The sequence below is a fragment of the Porites lutea genome, chromosome 6, assembly GCF_958299795.1.
Source record: "Porites lutea chromosome 6, jaPorLute2.1, whole genome shotgun sequence".
Lineage (NCBI taxonomy): Eukaryota > Metazoa > Cnidaria > Anthozoa > Scleractinia > Poritidae > Porites > Porites lutea.
The window spans coordinates 10,195,787-10,211,851 of NC_133206.1; the positions used below are offsets into that span (position 1 = coordinate 10,195,787).

Here is a 16,065-nt window from a genome sequence, read left to right on the forward strand (position 1 = left end):
CCAGCAGTCTCTTTTTTTTCTATTTTCTTTAGATGAAAGAAACGTCCACGAGCGGAAAGAACGAGGCTACTTAAATACGCTCTAGCGATAACTGATCTTGCGAGAAAAATGATTAATCGCATTCTCCAATACTAGTATAAACTGCTGAGTCTTGTGGTTGCATATGTGGTGTAAACGTGCGACGCGACGACGCGCAAACCCAACACGTCTCGAGTACAAATTTGTCTCCAAATTTGTGTGAAAACACAAACTAAAACTTATAAGCAAAGAGACATGTGTTTACAACATATACTAGGTAATTCATTTGTGGCGTGTGAGGGAAAAAGATAGCGAATCCTTCATTCATGGCCCTTTTCCAATGACAAATATTTGAAGTCAATTCTTGGTTCTGTGTCATGTTGTAGTCTTCTCTACATCAATAAATAAACACCCCGTAAACTAAACCTTGAGTAACACATGATTGTAACCGACAACGTCTTCCCTCGATCGACGTCCACGCAAACCAGCGAGCTGTGGCAACTTATATCTTGATGATCCACGTAAAAGCAGACCACGCGGTTATGGAAACAATAGACAAAAATGACCTTCACAGCATGAGTGCGGACTAAAAATAGATTTCAAATAATTATCATGAGGCACAGAGATTCGCTCTAGAACTCTTCCCTTATTCTCTCTTACGCACAGCTATATCAGCCGTGAACAGTATTTTCGCCTTTAGTATACTTAGTGACATTCACCCCAACCCTTCTCGTCTTGCTACAAAGTAAGTAAAAAAAAGCCCAATGGAAATTTCTGTTCTTCAATTGGCAATTGAAGAACAGAAATTTCCAACGGAAGTTCGTTCATGAAAGGTCGTAGTGCTTGACAGCAGTGTTCGACAAGCAACTCTACATAAGAAAATTCTACCAGAAAATTCTACCAGAAAATTCTAAATATATCTTCCAGGCGTGAATAGTTTCTGTTTTTTAAAAGTTCAGTTTAGTTTAGGTTTTCGACTCTTTGCTCGAAGGAACAAAAAAGACTATCTGTTTTTGTAAACCATTGATACCACTTAATCAAGCATAGGTCTTCTGTTAAACTAAATATTTTTCGTAATAGTACCCACTTTAATATTATTACCATTTGAAACCCAAATGGTATTTTCCTTGAGTAATAACGGGTCATACAAAGATCGTATATCTTAGATTGGATCTGTGAGTCAAAACCTAAGCAACCATTAAAAAAAACCCTATTAAACAGGGGTTTCCGGTATTTCTTTTGTTGTCACTTTCCTGACGTTTTGTGCTGTCAGTTGCCCACTTGGAATTTTTAAGTTTAAAGAGCATTTCTGGCAAGGACAGACCTTAATTGTTATCATTTAAATCCCAGCAGATTGTAATTATTACAAGAAACACAGATATTATCTTGTAAATAATCTACGGTATTATACGGTTCACCTGCTCTAGGGTCAAAAACGAGAAATAATTTGCTGCCATTTAGTCTGTTCGGGTGATATTACGATAGCTGCGAGAAATAATGTTCCCCTTCCACGGCTGTTGATCTTCGTTATCAAATAAACTTGCAATAACTATTTCTCCATGTGTAAAATGTTTCCATTCTAAACTTCTGTTATGCCCTGAACGCAAATTGTATGAACCGGAAGTGTGCGCTCGCTTGTAAAATATTTGTAACGACTTTTCCCGTCTTATCAAAATAAAATAAAATAAGAAAATAGCCAGGTAAGGGAAGCATTCCGATCCTGGTTACTTCAGACTTTTGCAGCATGTTTTACATCCTTTCCAACACAGAAATTAACTCATCCAATCGAAGAATATTCCATTGATCATCCGAGGTTAACTAACGTTCCCCCAACCTACCCCGACACGGTACTTTTTTCGCGTTTGAAAACTGTGCATGATTTGGGATAGAGAAATCGGCATTTTAGATTTTAGTCTATTTTACCAGATTATAGTCTTAAAAACAAAGATGCTTCACTTAGCGGTTATTTGTAACAACATAATCTAAGGTTATTGATTGGTAACAGCTTTGGATTTTACAGTCGTGCAATAATTGTACATTAGAAGGGGTGGCAGGTCGGCACCCCGTGGCTTTTACAGTTGTCTAACTCGACTGCAGTTCATCATAAAATCTTGTTCCCTGATATGACTACAGTTCTGTTTCCTGCAGATGCATAAACTTGATTCGGAGGGCAATTATTTTCCAAAAGATGCAATCTCAAAGCTGGAAGCTTTATTGGAAAGTTGAGACTTGAGAAAATTTTTAAATCCATTTCGAGAAAAACGAAACACATGCCTCGCGTAACTTGACGGTGAGAGTCCCAGGCCGTCTGTTCCGAGGAATTGTCTGTTCAGTGATAAACATACGACCGGATGCAAATGCCGTGATTACGCTGTGAGGCTTTGTTGGGAGTATCACAGAAGAGTCTTCCAACAAAAACAAATAAAAAATGGATGAGTTAAAAAGGAAAGTTCATCGTTTATACACCACACGTGACAGTAGATGTCGTGAAAATTCTTTTCATAGACAAACTTCCTGAGCTGTCCACTGGTAGATACAAAGTCATGGAAGATACACAAAAAAATTACAGAATCGGGCTGGTTGATTGGCCGAGCGTGTAATTAGGTGTGGTGTTTTAAAAGTCACATAATGATGTTTGGAATTCAGCTGTGAAAAGCGCGAAGAAAGGTCATTAAAGCATGACAAAATAAACTTATAAGTTCATTATTCTCTTGAGAGACAATAAGCTAAGTAAGCGACCCACCAATCACGCTTCTCTGACGTCTTCAAATAGGATAGCAGCGCGTCACTCATCCGGCTGGGAGTTGTCCGCCGTTGACATTTTATAATCAGTGAGTCAGTCATTTGTCCAGCTTTGAGTAAGCGGCTGCGACTTTATGCGGGCGCACTCGAGCTGAGTGAACTTTAGCGTGAGAAATCTACCAGGTTGTTTCACTGTAGCTGTAGTGTACTTCAGTCGCTAGCTCACCGCTTGGATTCCAGGGAATCGAACGGGAGAGAAAAATGGCCGGAGAAATGGAAGATCCTGTGGCATTTTTGCGAGTTTCGGACAAACTCGCACGCTTAGAGGAGAGTAAGTCTTTCGAGAGTAAGAAGTGGGTTTGGATTCAGGACAAAAAGGAATGTTTCAAGGCAGCAGAAGTTAAAAGCTCCAAAGGGGATATTTACGTCGTGGAGACCAACGATGGACAGGTATTACTGCAATAAGCTGCTTTTAATAGCGCAAAATGTACAGCAGATTTACAAGATCTCTATGCAGATCACAGGAGCATCTATGAATTATTACAACCAAATTATAATACTCGATTACCAACAATGAACTTTCTGTTTTAGAGACTCTGTTACTTCGCCACTAAGTATAATACTAAAAATGGAATTTTTTTCGGTAGGAATTGGAAGTGAATAAGAATGACACAGAACAAATGAATCCGCCGAAATTTGAAAAGGCCGAGGACATGGCCAACTTGACATATCTCAACGAAGCCAGCGTCCTACACAACCTCAAGCAGCGATATTTTGCTGGGCTAATATACGTAAGTACTCTGCTGCCGGCACTTGAATTTTCTAAACACTAAAATTATTTTGGGATGCCATTTTGAGAAGATTACTGTTATACTGAATGCTTACTTTAGGATTATCTTTTCGTATTGCCGTGTAGCATCGAACATCCGTGAGTTGTAACTGTGAAACCGGAGTAATCATGAATATTTATTTTTGTACATTCCTTTGTGTGCAGTTAAAGGGGTTTTCTCTGGCTTTCATGTAGGTCTATCTGGAGGATATTATCTCTTGCTAGCTACTTTTCTCGCCATTGCTGGCGTGAAAGAGGGATTGTATACAGTCGCTATGTCAACAGAGATTTGAGTTGTGTGAAAATGCTACTTCAAAGACCGACTGTCGATTTGCATGAAAATCTGGGGTCGAGCGAACTATTAATAACATGTCAATTTAACTTAACGCACAAAACACGCTCCTGTCCCAGGCTTTGCGTGCTATGAAACAATAACCATTAACTGTGAAATCAACACTGGTTACAAATGTCATGAAAATATCGTTTGGGCTATCTGCGTGTCTGCACAGTTGAGTTTTGGACTTAAAAACAAACGGCAGGGCTTTGTTTGGAACAACAATAATGTCATATTGGGTTAACTACCGGGAGACATAAGACAAGAATAATGTACGGTTTCGTGCCGGCGTTTTGTTCATTTGCGAGATGGGTGTGAATTTATCTCCAGAACCGATTTCTGTTTCAAGCGTAGGGTTTAATTTGCAATCCTCGAAGTTTTCATCCGTTAAATTGAGAAATAAATAAGCACTCTTGTTACTACTTTCAGAATCGACTTTCATATGGTGTGATCGTTTACTTCATACGAGTAGAAAGTCATTAAGCAGCGTCCGTTCGTGACATCCACAAAGATGGCTTTTAAACACGTTTGAAAACACAGTGAGGGGTGATAGCATCCTGTTCTAAGATAAAACGGACCATCAACGGCGATTTTGTGTTTGTGAATGAAAAACTCCACACTTTATGGCACTCATTGTACTCTTCTGTTATTATTTAATATAGACTCCCGTGCTAAGATGATCAAGACACCGGCCTCTTAAATGATTAAATCTGTTTTGAAAGTCAACTCTTTTGAAGTGCATGTTTACGGGTCTTAAAAATTTAACCTTTCCAATGTTTCCCCGCAGCCAGTTTCCAAGAAATAATAACACATGTAATGTTTTTCATTTAATGAAACTGACTACAATCTTGAAACTATTCAAACCTCTTATCTGAAATTGACCTGCTCGACCCCAGCTTTCTTGTTCAGTGGCCTGAGGGTTGAATATTTTCACCATATATGGTCAAGGGTGGGATGTGAGTTTGTTAAAGACATACTCCCTTTTCAGAGTTAAACGGTTAGGACCCTAAAAATTGTCAAAGCTGTTGGGAATAACTTTAAAAGAAAGCATTTATTTAACTTATTTTCCTCCTATTTTAGAGACCTTGGTGCTTTAGAGCATGTCTGAAAATTTGCCGCACTCCTAGTTTAGCTCGTTCTTGCTTAAACTTATAGCAGATTTCTTTCTTTACCCATTGGTGAACAATAATGTGATACTCATCTAACAGGAAACTCAGAAAATGTTCTCTATGAACGTGACACTTGACTTAAAGAGATGTTTAACCTCTCACAGAGATGAAACTCAAACTAACCTCACAAGTTTGCAATGACTACAGCTCAAACCTATTTCCACCTAAATGTATTGTGGTGTCTGTAACATTTAAAATACAAGCTTTAATGAGTGCTATCAACAAAGAAACATGCCTGCAATTTTCACAAGCTATTTTTAACCATTTCTTCACCAAAGTATATCATATTATGCATGACAAAATATATTTCCTTTGATCTTTAATTGCTCTTATTGAATCTTTATAATTTTTTATTAATTAATTTACCAAGCAAGAGATGATTTTGAACGATAAACTTTTTAACAGACATATTGCTGACAGCACTTTTATAAGGTCTCAAATATTTATAAACCTTAGGGCTGTCTTAAATTTTTTAAATAAGTAGTAGATCATCCTAAATATTATATGGTAAACAACATGCATGTGTATAGTAAGAGTGTGAGCAACAATGATAATCCTTTGAACGGCAAAATGTGTTAAAAGAAAATTCCAGATTTACTCAGTACCAGTTTTAAGAAGTCCTGAAGATGTTTAATTTGAATGCTCACAACATTCATGTATGATTTTCTAGAGTTGATTAATAGACCTTTTCAAGGTTAACACCGCCATTTTGCCGGGGGTGCAAAACTACTGGGGCGAGTGCGCGGCCGAGCATGAAATGCAAATGGCGACACGGCTGAATAATCTGTTAACATGCCAAAACACGCTCGTTGTGCGGTAGGTTTTTGCGATAATGATAAAAGATATCCTGACCTTGCTTTTGTCAGATCACATGTGGAGAATTTAGTATATCACAAGTGGCCAACCGACCCTAAACTTGCCGAAATATGGCGAAAACAAGTGGCGAAGACTCGAAGTGATTCCTTCAATCCTTCCCCTGGTGCTAGTGGGACTTTCGTGTGTTCAAATCATTTCCCATGTGGACGAAGAACTCCTGAAAACCCTAAAACGGATTTTCCGTCTATTTTTATGACTGTTTCGGATTACCTGCAGAAAAAATCACCCAAGAAAAGGAAAGCGAACAAGTTACAAGAAGCTGGTTCTGCAAGAAGCCTGTTCCCTAGCTCCAAGGAGTCAAAGCAGGATCCTGAGGAGAGTGATAGTGATGATGAAGAAATGGAAGCAGATGCAGATTACTCCGTTTCAGTTCCAATGCAATTCGAACAGTTGACAAGAGAAATGGAAGTAAAAGTCTACACAGGTCTGCCATCACCGAAAGCATTCGAGTTCTTGTTCGATTATTTGAGCCCAAAGGCTCGGTTTATGCAATATTGGAGGGGTGGAAAACAAACAAGAAAAGAATCGTCTCAACCTCCCTCTCCTTTTGAGTTAGCAACTGGCTATCTCAAAGGAAGACCTGGGCCAGAGAGGAAGCTTCGACTTGAACAGGAGTTTTTACTGACTCTTATGAAACTAAGACTAGCTCTTCTAACTTTTGATTTGGGGTTCAGGTTCCATGTGTCAGCTTCCACTGTCAGTAGTGTTTTTATAACTTGGGTTAAGCTCATGTCCAAGGAACTCTCCGTTTTAATTGTGTGGCCTAGTCGACAACAGATCAAGAAAACCCTCCCATACTGTTTTAAAAAGCTTTATCCCAAAGTAAGATGTGTAATTGACTGTTTTGAGTGCTTCACAGAAACTTCAAGTGGACTTGACCTGGCAGCAACACTATGGAGTGAGTACAAGCACCACTACACTTTCAAAGTCCTTGTTGCCATCACCCCAAATGGAGCAATTTCATATGTTTCACCATGTTATGGAGGCAGGGCATCTGATATTTTTATTGTAAGGAATAGTGGGTTTTTAAAAATGATTGAGCCTTACGATGAAGTCATGGCAGACAGAGGTTTTAAAATCCGAGAGGACTTGATGATGTACATGGCAACATTATGCATTCCACCTAGTTGTGCATCATCTATGCAAATGCTACCACGTGATGTCAGAGAGACATCAAACATTGCGAATGTCAGAATTTATGTTGAACAAGCTATTGGACGGCTCAAAGTTTTTCTTATTCTGAAAAATGAACTGCCTATTACCCTGCTTCCCCTGGCTGATGATATTGTTCGTGTCTGCTGTGCATTGTGCAATTTGCTTCCACCACTCTGTGTTTGATATTTTTATTTACAAATATGCCAAGGTGACCACATATTCAGTTTAGAGACTGGGGCAGGTTCATTTGAGAACTGTTAACATGTCAATGAAATGTGAAACTACTACTACACTTTACATAGATGACATTGTTGTGTATTTCAAGGCATAAGAGCAATACCTTGCATTTTCTATTTCAGATTGAACAGTCCCCACAAAAGCTGTCTAATGAACTTGGCTTTCTTTGAATGGAGGTCCTTCCATGAGTGAATGAAATGTTACTTTTTGTACAAAACAATTTTGTTTAAATTATCATGAAATACCGGTATATTTCCAAATCAAGTTGTATTTACATAATGTTAAATTGATTAAGGAATTGAAATTTGCTATTAGAAATGTGCGTAATTAACCGTAGCAACAGGAATGTTCATACAACATTTTCATAACATTAAATGAAATTTTCATAAAAAATGCATCAACAAAACAATACTAAACAATAAGTGGCTATAAAAAATATATAGAAATGTGTAAATAACTCTGACTTTTCTCCATGTCTAACTTAGTAGAAATGAAAATGCATCCAACATTCTTAAATTGTTTCTACATGTAGAAAAATATTACATGATGCAATTAAAACATTTTGTAGGTTATACATGTACTTCTTGGACTGGTGTATTAAAGTTCTTAACACCTTGTGAATCTATGATTTTGTCGATTTGATGTTTGGGATTAGTTACAGCTGTATGTGACCATGTGGTGAAACTTCTCCTTGTGAACAGTAATTAAAATTCAATGTACAGTACATGTATTAATCTGAAATGCAGTAATTACAAATTAGGTCTGCAGAACTTGTTATGTCCTCATGGTTACTGCACCAAGCATGGACAGCTTTTTTACAGACTGTGCAAACATGTTCTCCATTCACAGGGATACTCTTAAGACAACAAACTGGGCAGACATGATTTACAGTGTTTGAGTTATCAGTTTGTTCTTCTTCCTCAGGTAAGTTCAAGTCAAGTTCATCATCCCCAGCATCATGTATGTTTGCTGCATCAGCCAGGCAGCTCTGGCAAATCCAAGAGTCGAGTGCATCTGCAGAATTCACACTGAGTTCAGCACATGGCAAATGCCACCAAGTGCTGCAGCGGTCACAGCATACACTGTTTTCGTTTGCAGAATCACTTATTTCATCACTCTCCAAAATAACCTTGTCACACTTGGGGCACTCAAAAATGTCCCTGTATCCTAACAGGCAAGGTAACACAAAAGATTTGTAAAAGAGAGTGATATTGTTCACAACTTTCAGACAAAATTCCAAGTCAAGTTCTACTCGTTCATACAATGGTTGGCCGCCCAGAGTCCAAACAATAAAGAAGCCATGATTGGCACCACAAACCCACATCTGAGCTTGCATTTGGGTGTAATATTTGTGTGAGCGTTTCAAGCGGGGCTTTCCATTAAAATCTTCAAGAAATTCCACACGGTCAAATGTCTTTTTTTCATGAATATTTTCATTTCTCACACTGTAGGGACATTTTGCTTCCAGTGTTGCCAGACCACAACAATGGCAAAAAAACAGGCCGTCCGGGGAACCCGCAAGGAAGGGGTAATCGGGTTTGATGAACAATCCACACTGTCTAAAGCCCTGTAGGCCACCATCATGTTGAGAGGCCACATCTGACATGAATGATTTTATGGCATCCTTTTCATGGGCATTCCCCCACTTTATCTGTGGCATATGTGAGACATCATCACTTTTATTCAACAGGTTTGACACCATTGAACTGTAAATGGGTTTTTTGTCATTGTCACTTTTTCTGTTGATGATTGTTTGAGCCTTGGTGTGAAATTTGTGAAAATTTGACGCAGTCACTCTCCCAACTCTTTGTTGATGCCAAGAGTCATTGTTACTCTGGCCACGAGTTTCAGTTTCCACCCTTTTCACTTGGTCACTCGTCATCTGACATTCTTTTAAAAAGAGTGGAGCGGTATGTTCCAATGGTTTTCCTTTCATTTCTTGGGATGACATGAAGCTAAGGGCTCTCTGAGGAAGAGGTTCGGGTAGGCCGTCATCTTTAGTGTGCTCGATAGAGTGAAGTAAACAAGCAGATGGGACATTCTCAATTACTCCATTGATAAGAGCTGACACCCTTTCATTGGTCAGCTGCCTATCCTGGGGCTTTCGTGGGTCAAAGTTGTTCTTTAAAGTTAAATTGGCTGCCTGTTCTTTGGGACTGTCCTCCCGAGTCTTTTTGTCTTTACGAAAGACAAGGTTTTTTATTTGAGTTGGAGCTACATCCTTTCTAGTTCCTTTGTTCCATCCTTGTGGAACGCTTGTACATGCAGGAGATATGTAAGCTTTCTTGTGTGCAAAATTTACTTTATATAGCAAAGCTATAACATGATTGCAAACTTCACCAGTACCCGCTGTACATGTACACCAAGAGGTTAAGATTTTGCATTCACTTTTTGTGCCCTCTAAACAAACCCAGACCTTATGCGGGTCATCACGAATTTTTTGTGAAGGGGATACAGAGCCTTTCAAGAACACATGCTTGCTGTTAATTGGGCATTTAGCAAAGAACACTGTGTCTACAAAGCCACTCATCCAATAAGAATAGGCCTTCTGATCCTTGTATTTTCCAATATAGTCGACATCTACGGCTTTAGTCCTCAAAATATAACTGAACAATTTGCCATCATCGACCTCTGGCCATTCCTTTACGTCGTCAATCCAAGCGTCACTCGGTAACATGTTTGGATCACTCTTAATTTCATTTTTAGTCAGCCTCCTTGAATATTCGTCTTTTATCTGCTGATAAATTTGCTCCTGGGAAAACTTCACAGGCACATTGAGTTCGTAGGCTCCAAACGCTCTAGCGATCAGCTCAGACTTTCTGCCCGTTTGCTTGAGTCCCCGTAGCGAAAGAAAATCCTTTAACGAGGAAACAGTCCAACCGAGGAAGTCGTCGTATTCAAGAACTTCCTCTGCTTGTCGAGGCATCACAAATAATTTTGTGGCCGCTCTACCGGAGTGGTAGCGGCAGAAATAGAAAAGGATTTCAAACTAACAGTTTCAGTACACGTGTTTTGATCCTAGATTAAGATATTTCGATATTTCTTCGCAGGTAATTGCAACTCGATGAGTCAGCCATTTGCATTTTATTGTTTGGCCGCGCGCTCGCCCCAGTAGTTTTGCACCCCCGGCAAAATGGCGGTGTTAACCTTGTAAAGGTCTATTGGTCTGTTTAATAGATAAAATTTTTCATAAGTTTCATGTTCGCAAATTTTTCCACGTACAGTTTTATTTTACAGTGTAAATGACCTTCAATAGCTTAATTAAAACCATTTGCATTGTGCGAGGTGCTGAGTTGTGTCACCAAAGCAATTTTCTGATACAAATCTGGCAATTAAGTTCAGACACCTAAGAAACAGTTGACCTTATTACACTTGTTTCCCACATTTCTGATCTTCTGATACGTGTTTTCCCATTCAAAGCCATTAAATTCTCTATTTATCATTGTACCTTTTCTGTAGACATACTCTGGTTTGTTCTGTGTGGCCATCAATCCTTATCGCAGACTTCCCATTTACACAGAGAAGATTGTGTTTGCATACAGAGGAAAACGCCGCCCAGAAATGCCTCCCCATATCTTCTCAATTTGTGACAATGCATATCATGATATGTTGCAAGATCGTGAGAATCAGTCCATGTTAATCACGTAAGTGAACACTGAAACGAACCACCATCTTCGAACAGATAGGATATGTTCAATGTGGTGATACATGAAGTAGTTATTGTGACCGTGTATAATCCGGGTGTCATTACATAAAGTAATCAGTTGCATTGGTACATTTTGGTAAGTGTAACTGATGTCAAGCCAACATAATGGTCTCACTTTAATATGTCTCGAGCTGACTTGGCTGCTTTCCCTACTTAAGGTGCTACCTATGTTCTAGGTTAAACCAGTACCAACCTCGTCTGATTTAAGGATAATCTGGTTTAACCAGCAAGTGGATTTTACTTCAACAGCTACACAATAGAGATGAAACCAGACAAAACAGTTTGAGTTGGTTTTTCATTTCCAGAAGTAAGCTGAAGCCTTGCATGACTGTTTTTTCATCGGATAATTAGTGTCATCCCCCTGTTAGTCTCTCAAATGAGTCGTAAACAATGTTTTCATTTTGGTTTTAGTGGAGAGTCTGGTGCAGGAAAGACAGAGAACACCAAGAAGGTTATTCAATATTTGGCACATGTGTCTGGCCAGACAAAGCCTGGGGATCATAAGCAAGAGGTAAATAAATAAACCTTTGACGCAGTAAAAAAAACTGAGAGGGGGATAGGCGGGCAAGCTTATTTTTGTGAAGCTGTGATTGACCATTTTTGGTGCCCGTGAATAATAATGCACTGAAAAACTTTTCTGTGAATCATGATTGCAACGCACTCTGTGAAACGTGAACTGCCAAAATCCTCTATATTGTACACGTACATTGAAGATGGATTGAAGAAGTGAAATCAAAAATCTGGGTAAATGATCTTAACTAGCATCTGGCAGCTTGAAAAAACTTTTCTTTTGAGTCTTTTGATGTAACTTAACACTTCAGTGTGCTCAGACCGACCTACAGCGGGCTTCCCTAGGGAATTAATAGCCACATAGAGATCGCCCAAACACGTGGCAGAGATCAAATGTGCTATTTGTTTCCTGACTCGCAAACAATGCAAAATTGTTGTTTGTGAACTCGTTTCTGAGACCCCCCCTTCCCCCCCTTAAAAATGCATGTAATTAATACACTTCTTATTATTATGAACAAATTTCACTGCCTCGCCACAAATGTTTACATTCCAATCATCTTTTATGTCTGCATTTTAAGTTTACACTATGTTTACTCAATTATTTTAACGAAGTAGAAACAATTCCAATAATTTTTATTTGCACTTTAGGGAGGTACCCTTGAAGACCAGGTTGTACAAGCCAATCCAATTCTGGAAGCCTATGGAAATGCCAAGACTGTCAGGAACAACAACTCATCAAGATTTGTGAGTAGAGCTTCTTTTTGTACAAAATCAGAAAAACATAACAGCCTATACAATAATGGATGTGTCATTTCTATAAATGTTTTCAACTGTTTGTGTGCTCTGGCACATCTGAGTAAAGATGTACATTTTCTTTGTTTACAACTTTAGGGAAAGTTCATTCGCTGCCACTTTGGGCCACAAGGAAAGCTTGCAGGAGCTGACATTGAATCTTGTAAGTCTAACATTTTGTCTGATCAGTGCTTTATTTGGGCTTGTAAGAATAGTGGACATCACTCTGTACTAAATAGGTACAGTATACGTATACTTCTTATGTGTAGGATTTCGTACAAATACAAAAATGTGAATCTAAAAAGACATTGGTAACAAAACTTATTTAGATCTCATTTTAACAGCTTACTGTAGTAGACAAACAAACAAATTTAAAAAAAAGGAACTGGTGAGATCATTGTCATCAATTTGTTTGAAATCTCTTTTCTCTTTCAGTTTCAATTAAACAACTCAATTTTATTTTTTTTTACTTCAGACTTGTTGGAAAAATCCCGTGTGGTCCACCAACTGGAGGGAGAAAGAAACTACCACATTTTCTACCAGATTTTGTATGGTGCTGACAAGGCCCTGCAAGGTTTGTTGAGTTTGAAGTGAAAAGTAACATATTTCATTAAGATATAGTGGAATCCGAATCTGTTTCATGAATCTTCATTCCTGCGGAAACAGAAGTTATTGGGAGGTAAGAAAAACTGACAGGTTCAATTATGGTGTTTAACCATTTTGGGTCCAAATAATTGCAATAAATGTAAGAGGTTTGAAAAAATCAGAATGCCTCTGTAGTAGAGCTTGTAAGAGCTTAGTACATACAACATCTTTAAAGCCATGCTTTTTACTTTTAAAATTGGTTAGTGTTTTAAAGTTTGTATATTAGTAGAGTAACATGTGTAACATATAAAAAGTACATGAGTATGAAATAATTTTCCAAGTAATAATACAGACAATGGGTTTGTCGCAGCATTGATCAATTTTATTGTAAGTGTTATCAATGAGAGGTTTTGTGAGAAGTACATGTAAGGATGTTTTTCCATACTTGTCTTTTATTTGAGAATATTTGCTCTTACATTCTAGATAGGGTTTATTTTATCCTTGGTACATGCATGTTTCTATCTCTAATAGATAATATTTTTCTTCATTACCTTTTTTTGGACTTCAGATAAACTTCTCATTGAATCAACCAAGTCTGGAGATTATGAGATCCTCAAGAAAGGGGCTGAGAGAGCTGATGGAATTAATGATGTGGAAGAATTCAAAATAACAGAGGTCAGTGTTTTATTGCAAAAAGGAAAGCAGAGACTCAAATTTACAAGAAACTTAGGTAATCCTAGGCTGCACCACAGACGTATTGTAACACCAGTTAGTTTCGTCTGTGAAGCATTGCCGATATCCTTGTTCTGGGCCTGCAACGGACTCAAACTACTGGAAATGCATTTCAAATTTCTCTTCAACCTGACTGGCAAATCAACAATGGCTTTTTAACAGGCTAATTATGGCACTTACCCAAATCCTGGTCAAGGTGGGGACCCAGGACAAGGTACGTTTTTGGCACTGTTTCTCAGACAGACTTAACCAGAAGTTTAAATCAATCTTTGGCACAGTCTAGTGTAATCCGAATCTATAAAAATATATCATCATACTTACAGAAAAGGTTCTTATCTTTTCTTAGGAAGCTGCACAAACACTTGGTTTCACAAATGAAGAGAAAATGGGCATGTACAAAATCTGTGCTGCCTGCTTGCACTGGGGTAACTCAAAGTTCAAACAGAGGCCCAGAGAGGAGCAGGCTGAGGTGGCTGACCCGAAGGGTAAGAGTACATTCAATGGTGGCTAGTGCTGCTATAATAAAATTATTATTCTCCATAAAGTTACTATGGTTAGAAACATAAAACTGTTGTCACATAAATTGTGTGGCATTGAGAGAGAAAAATTGACTTCCTCAAAAGTTATTGTGACCCCAACCGCTTGTGCATTCATTAAATTAGTATGACAGGTACAAACTCCAACTGGCTTGAAGCAAGTCAGTTTGTTATTTCAAGCTTCTCCAAGTAGTTAACATGGGCTAGCCTACTTAATAAAAGTTACCTGGCTCGCGGCTTGGGCAGGATTTAAACCTGTGGTGCTGGAATTAAAATAAGGAGTTTCAACATTATCCAGATGGGTGCCAAGGTTGTTAAAAGTTCTGTTTCATTACACTGTTATAATGACTTGTTATAACTCTGGGTGCAAGAAAGTCAGTTTTACAGCTTGCCCTTCTCGCAAGCTGAAGCTAGCATACGAACCCAAAAGGCATTTCAGCTAGCCCCCCCATAAAATTATCAACCAGCAGGATTGATTACAGTTCTTCTGTTATTTGAATTACCCCCAAAAAACTTCACTTGCCTGTTGGGCATTTTAAGAACAGAATTCACCAGCCCGCTTGCAAACGTCACTAGCCCAGGGCAATCCGCCATGAACTGGGGTCAAACAAAACAAAATAAGGGAACATTCTTTGTACCAGGATAATCATTATAGTTGATATAGGTGTTCATTCATTGTGATTATTATTGAAATTAAGTTTTCTTTCATTAAATCTATTATCACCAGAGTTGGACAAAGTTTCATTCTTACTGTCAATTTCACAAACGGACTTTGGGAAGTCTCTTGTGAAGCCAAGAATCAAAGTTGGCCGTGAGTATGTGAACCAGGGGAGAAATATGCAGCAGGTATTGTTAACATTAGCAGTAGCTGTAAGATACATGTATCATATGGGACACTTTATCTAAGTCAAAGACACCTTATGTAAGTTGAATACACTGTACTTTAAAGCGTTACCCTTGATATGTCTTTAAAAATCTCCTAACTCGGAGCAATATTTATCCTATGTTGGAGACCATTTGATATTGTGGTTATGTAATTTCAGGAAAGAATTTTAAAACCACAAGTACAGCACTGTAGGTCAAACTTCTTACCTGAATTTGTTTACATTTGTACAATTCTCTCTGGGGAATATGTAAAAAAAATTTTTTTGCATGACCGAATCTCACTTTACAAGCAGTTAAAACCATAAATGTTCAATTTGCTTTAAGCGTTTTTCCTCTGAGTTTTGGTGTGTCTTTAACTTTTTAAGCTTGGACTACAGCGGAATTAGCAAAGGAAAATAGTTTCTTTTCTGTTAAGCCACTTCCATTAAATTCTATATCTATGTGCTTGTGCTCTCTTCTTTTAATTCTTGTCCTATTGCTCCACTCTTGGTAAATGCTGTAAACTTGCCAGAAACAACTAGACCATTCTCTGGTTTGTTTAAAGCAACACGCAATAAGAGCCCTCCTTCAAAATAAGCACACATCCTTTTAGATGAAATTTGAAATAAGCACCTGGGCATTTACTTGAGAAAATATTGTAAACAGTACCAGTTCACATATCCAAATAAGAAATCAAAACATGGCTAGAACAAAGGTTTCTGTCAGTTGACAGTAATATTAAAGTAATAAAATAATGTTTATACCTGCTACTTCACTTTCAGGTGTATTACTCCATTGGTGCCCTCAGCAAGAGCATTTATGAAAGAATGTTCTTGTGGCTTGTTGAGAGAATCAATCAAACACTGTTAACTAAGGACAGACGTGCCTTCTTCATTGGTGTGCTGGACATTGCAGGCTTTGAGATCTTCAAGGTGAGTTACACCAACATTTGTTCAGTGGTAGAAAGGGTTCAATATTTT

At 38.3% G+C, this 16,065-nt stretch overlaps 1 protein-coding gene across 4 annotated transcripts in view; it reads left to right on the forward strand.

The window, feature by feature from the left end:
* Positions 1-2,863: 2,863 nt before the first annotated feature.
* The window catches only part of LOC140940541 (uncharacterized), a 45,671-nt gene continuing 32,469 nt past the window's right edge, over positions 2,864-16,065 (forward strand). For all 4 annotated transcript variants that reach the window (XM_073389527.1, XM_073389525.1, XM_073389526.1 and 1 more), the window contains exons 1-11: positions 2,864-3,210; positions 3,408-3,551; positions 10,820-11,004; positions 11,478-11,577; positions 12,225-12,320; positions 12,468-12,531; positions 12,844-12,942; positions 13,522-13,628; positions 14,032-14,170; positions 14,949-15,067; positions 15,868-16,017. In XM_073389527.1, the coding sequence (XP_073245628.1) occupies positions 3,022-3,210; positions 3,408-3,551; positions 10,820-11,004; positions 11,478-11,577; positions 12,225-12,320; positions 12,468-12,531; positions 12,844-12,942; positions 13,522-13,628; positions 14,032-14,170; positions 14,949-15,067; positions 15,868-16,017 (1,392 nt within the window). In that variant the 5' untranslated portion in view covers positions 2,864-3,021. The remainder of the gene's footprint in view (positions 3,211-3,407; positions 3,552-10,819; positions 11,005-11,477; positions 11,578-12,224; positions 12,321-12,467; positions 12,532-12,843; positions 12,943-13,521; positions 13,629-14,031; positions 14,171-14,948; positions 15,068-15,867; positions 16,018-16,065) is intronic.